This window comes from Brassica oleracea, chromosome C6, assembly GCF_000695525.1.
Source record: "Brassica oleracea var. oleracea cultivar TO1000 chromosome C6, BOL, whole genome shotgun sequence".
In the NCBI taxonomy this organism is placed as follows: domain Eukaryota; kingdom Viridiplantae; phylum Streptophyta; class Magnoliopsida; order Brassicales; family Brassicaceae; genus Brassica; species Brassica oleracea.
Window position 1 is genome coordinate 12,658,509 of NC_027753.1, and position 4,689 is coordinate 12,663,197.

General features: G+C 37.0%; 2 protein-coding genes and 1 long non-coding RNA gene across 6 annotated transcripts in view; all 3 read right to left on the reverse strand.

Moving 5' to 3' along the window:
• Positions 1 to 603, reverse strand: part of LOC106298879 — a 1,522-nt gene extending 919 nt beyond the window's left edge. For 3 of the 4 annotated variants that reach the window (XR_001261594.1, XM_013735010.1, XM_013735008.1), the window contains exon 1: positions 181 to 603. Coding sequence is in view for 3 of the 4 variants with exons in the window: in XM_013735010.1 (XP_013590464.1) it covers positions 181 to 570 (390 nt within the window). In the remaining variant the exon portion in view is untranslated. The remainder of the gene's footprint in view (positions 1 to 180) is intronic. The other variant, XM_013735009.1, reaches the window with a different exon arrangement.
• A 1,042-nt stretch (positions 604 to 1,645) lies between these two features.
• Positions 1,646 to 2,941, reverse strand: LOC106298845. Its single transcript, XR_001261576.1, has 4 exons — positions 2,565 to 2,941; positions 2,226 to 2,482; positions 1,936 to 2,022; positions 1,646 to 1,849 (listed from the first exon to the last, which is right to left on the reverse strand). It is a non-coding gene; the product is annotated as an uncharacterized LOC106298845 (long non-coding RNA).
• A 943-nt stretch (positions 2,942 to 3,884) lies between these two features.
• On the reverse strand, positions 3,885 to 4,481 carry LOC106297513. The gene has a single exon (XM_013733740.1). It carries the CDS (start codon positions 4,479 to 4,481, stop codon positions 3,885 to 3,887), a length of 597 nt encoding a protein of 198 aa, XP_013589194.1.
• Positions 4,482 to 4,689: the final 208 nt, after the last annotated feature.

Here is a 4,689-nt window from a genome sequence, read left to right on the forward strand (position 1 = left end):
GGATGAAAGAAGTAGAAATATGTAAACTTGGTCTTTCAATGAACCAATTGGTCTCTAACTAAAATTGAAAGAAGCAGAGGACTTTTCAAAGATCAAGATGAGTCTCTTACGAGCATGTAGCAAACAAACACATGAAAATTACAGAATGATGAAAACAAATCAGACAAGCTAAAACAATACCTTGCAAACGCTAGGACATAGTTTTGGCAGAGTCATCCCTCTTGGTCCTGTATGCTCCACCAGAGACATAGAGTGAGAGACCGAGAAGTGAACAGTGGTGGTTATGACGAGCGTGACGGTGGTGAAGACGGATCTGAGAAGCGATGGTGGTGGTGAAGAGCGATTGGGGATGGGAGAGATGATGATGGTGGTGATGGTAACGAGCGATTGGGGATGGGAGAGATGGCGATGGTAACGAGCGATTGGGGATGGGAGAGATGGCGATGGTAACGAGCGATTGGGGATGGGAGAGATGGCGATGGTAACGAGCGATTGGGGATGGGAGAGATGGCGATGGTGGTGGTGACGACCGGCCGTGGCGACTTCTCCTTTATCATCTACGAACTCCATCTCCTCTCTCTCTCTCTCTCTCTCTCTCTCTCTTCTCTCGTAGATCAGAAAAGATAATAAAAAAACAAAGAAAAGAAGAATAATTAATCTCAAGCGTTGATTCAATATCATCCAAGGGTGCAGATGGTCATCCATGTCATAAACAAGTAAACCATCGGGAAGAAAGTGCGGGGATAGATACAAGAGTGATTTTGAGCATTTGATTCAAATCAATCAATGGTTAAAAAAAACAATACAAATTGTCTTCTTATTTATTTATAGCTATTATATAAATGATTTAACCTTTAAATACTTTGATATCATAATTGAAAACTTGAAGTCTAAATTTTGTATTTTAAATTTAAATTTATTTACAGAATTATAATTTATTAAAAATGAAGATTTGATGTTTTATGATATATGTTAAAATGAGATATGTGGTTTAGAAGTTAGGGTGAAGATTTAAGATTAAGTATATTATTTGAATTTAGAATATGTTTAGAGTTCAATTTAAAATTTCTATTATAAGTTTGTAAAGATTGGATTTATGATTTTGTATGTAGAGTTTAAGTTTGGGGTATAGGGTATTAGATATAAAGTGTAGATTAAAGATCAATTCATTATGATTAGGGATTGAAAGTTTTGAAAGTGTAAGAGTTAGAGTTGTATATAAAAGTTTGTGATTAAGATTTAAATTTGAAGTTTGTTAAATTTTTAAAATTTATATTGGAAGTTTATATTTAGTGGTATATGTTTATGTTTGAAGTTAGGATTTAGGATTTAGGGTATAGAATTTGGTGGAGATTTAAGGTTTACATTTAATATTTTGAATGGAGTTTTTAAAAAATTAGATTAAAAGTTTAAGTTTAGATTTTGGATTTAAAATCTGAAAAAATTTATCAAGAGATTTTATTTAGTATTTAGAATATAATTTAAGTTTGAATTTTAGGGTTTAGGGTATTAGATTTAGAGTACTAGATGGGTCCGGTTTCAATTAGTATATTTATATTGAATTGTATTTTTATATAAAAGTTTAAAATTTAGATTTTAGGATTATATTTAGGGTTTAGGGGTTAAAATATATTTAGGGATTAGGGGTTAAAAAAAATTTAGATTCCAAAATGATTTAAACACACACAAAATCAAATACATGAAACACATGAACTCATTGCAAAATATAACAGATAGTCTCGGTGATGAAATCTGGTATTGTTATCCTTGTTGCCATAGTAAAGTCTGCATAGAACCCATGACCAAGAGGCTCTTTTTCAGGACAGTCTTCAAGGTCCAGCCCTTCCATCTATATACATTAACACCATTGCTATGTTACACACAACAACACAATCACAAGCTTGTTCTTTGAGGTTGCAGAATAAAACTCCTTACCAGCCGAAACTCATCCATTGAAATGGGATTGTTATGCAGAGAAAGATTTTGCAGACTCTTGCAATCTTGCAGCAATCCATTTGGAATCTGAAAAAAAAAATGTATATGTTAAGAGATTGACAATGGTAAGCGGCATTACACCTCTTGCAGAACACAAACTTGTTAGGATCTCCTGTTCTACGGCAGACCTAAGGAATATGACGGCTCTGTGTAAGCTAGTCAAACATTCCTAGACATTGGCAGTGCATAGAAAAATTCAAATGCAACAGAAGGAAACGAACTCAACTGACCTCACAAACACAGCAGGAGTGACAACTCCATGAACTCCAATGAAACAAATCTGCAACGAATCAAATGAAAGCACCTATATGTTGAGCCCAAGATTTACACAATTCTTATTGTACTTCTTGCCACAGCTTTTACAAGAAAGCATCCTCCTTGCTCTCTCACTTCCTTGGCTTTATCCCAAAAAGCACATTTTGCACATTACATTCACGCCGGACTGAGCCAACTCCTCACCAACCTGATCGTTAGATAGAGAGGAAAGCTGTACAAAGAAACACACAAAACCGATTCTTTATATAATCAACAACGAACACTAGTCAACGCAATTGGTAAAGAAAGCTAACCTCATTGACACCAGATTCAAACCTCCGAGCGTAATCCTCAGCAGCCTCAACCGTAACGGCGGCTTGTCTCTGAAGAGAAACACGTTTCTTCTGCGCCGAAGCCTCCTCCGCTGCTTCATCAATGCCGCCATCTCCAACCCAGAAACCGTATGAGGAGCAGGAGCGACCTTGGGAACCCTAATCTGAACCCAAATCAGAGAGAGATGGCGATGGTGGTGATGAGCTGGTGGTGGTGGTGGTAAAGAGCAACGGTGTCAAAAGGAGTGTGGTGGTGAAGCTTCAATCGACGGTGGCAAGAGATCAAATCTGAGAATTTGAGGAAGCCAAGCTGATTGAATCTGAAGACTTCTCTGGTTTTTTCCTATGGAGAAGAAAGAAAAAAAGAAACAAATAAAAACTAAACTATTTTGTGTAAACTTAAAATATTTTAATTAAAATTAAAGATATTTACATTTACGATAGCATTTAATTTTTGATTTGCAATGTTATTGCGTCTACACTTAGCAAATTAACGCGGCTAAAAAAATTATTTTCCCGCGATAACAAATATAGCATTTTAAATTGATAAACGCTATAAAAAAACAAGTGTTGATATACAATAGCAGAACTGTCATAAACGCTATAATCTAATGTTATTAATATCCACATTTCATGTGGTATTTAACAGCGTACATACCATTCTTCGTGTAGATCCAACAATAATCATCTCGAAGGTAAGTTTGGTTTATGGCCAAGGACTGGATAAGTGGGATATATCTTCCTTAGTAATGTAATTCTCTAATAGCCTCATATTCCCTCTTCTAGGATCTTCAATCAAAAAGTCGCTTACTCACATCTTTGGATGAACCACAGGTGCAAACGACCTGGCATGGCGCACATGTATTGTCGAGATCCAAGGGTCCTCCCAAGCTTTGATCTCATTTCCTGAGTGTACCTTTCTCCTTTTCCCCAGATCGATAAGCAGTTTTTCTGCCACAATACTTGTCCATCCATGTGAGGGATTGTGAGTCAGATATTTTCAAAGGTGAATTCCATCTATAGTATTTTCTCCCTCAAGACTCGTGCTGAAAATGAATCAGGAAACTGTACGAGTCTCCATAATTTTTTAGCCAGGAGTGCAACATTGAACTCATGAATCAACATGAATCTTATCCATCTTCCCTCTTTTGATTTGCACATTTTGTTCCAAGTTGTCCAATGGATGCCTCTCTTAGGTGGATTTGAGTTTCACCAGAACTGCACAATGACGCTAGCTAGCTTCTCACAAGTCTCTAATGGTAGCAATAGTGTCGACATCACATACGTAGGCAAGGATAGACTTTATGAGAACCTCATTTCCTCCTTTCGACAACCACCTCCCTGTCCAGCCATTGGCTCGGTTTTGTAGTATCTTTTTGAGAAAAGAAAATAGTTTTTGTTTGAACCACTAATATCCTCCGGGATCCCAAGATAAGATCCCATATCTCCCTCATTTGCTATTCCTATTGAGATCTTAACCGCTTCCTTTACATCCATAGAGATCTTTTTACCAAAGAGTAAAGAAGATAAATTGTCATAGTTGATAAATTGTCCAGAGGCTTTTCTATAAGTCATTATGGCTTTCATGACTTCATTGCATTCACGGAGCTCCGCCTTGACAAAGAACAAGCTGTCCTCAGCAAAGAGCATGTGTGATATCGGCGGGCTAGCGCGTGAGACACACATTCCCGTTATCTTGCCTTTGCTCTCCGCATAATTAAGAAAACTAATGATCACTTCCGTACATAAGATATAGAAGAAAGGAGACAAAGGATCTCCTTGACGTAGTTCTCTTTTAGGAACAATGTTTCCTCTTGGTTGACCATTGAAAATGACATGGTATTTTATTGAAGTGACGCATCGCATTATCCATTCGATCGACATGTCTGAAAATCCCATTTTTTCATGACCGCTCTTATGAACTCCCATTCCAGTCGGTCGTAAGGTTTACTCATGTCCATTTTGATTGACATTCGCTTATTTCTTCCGCCTGGGTCTGTTCAGAGAGCGTGAAACATTTCTTGAGCTATCATCACATTATCTGTTATCTGTCTTCCAGCTACAAAGGATGACTGAGTTCATATATTATATCTGGTAATACCTTCTT

What these genes read in the sequence shown, in the direction of transcription:
- LOC106297513 (XM_013733740.1), bottom strand. Translation starts at nt 4,481, where the DNA reads ATGGGATTTTCAGACATGTCGATCGAATGGATAATGCGATGCGTCACT.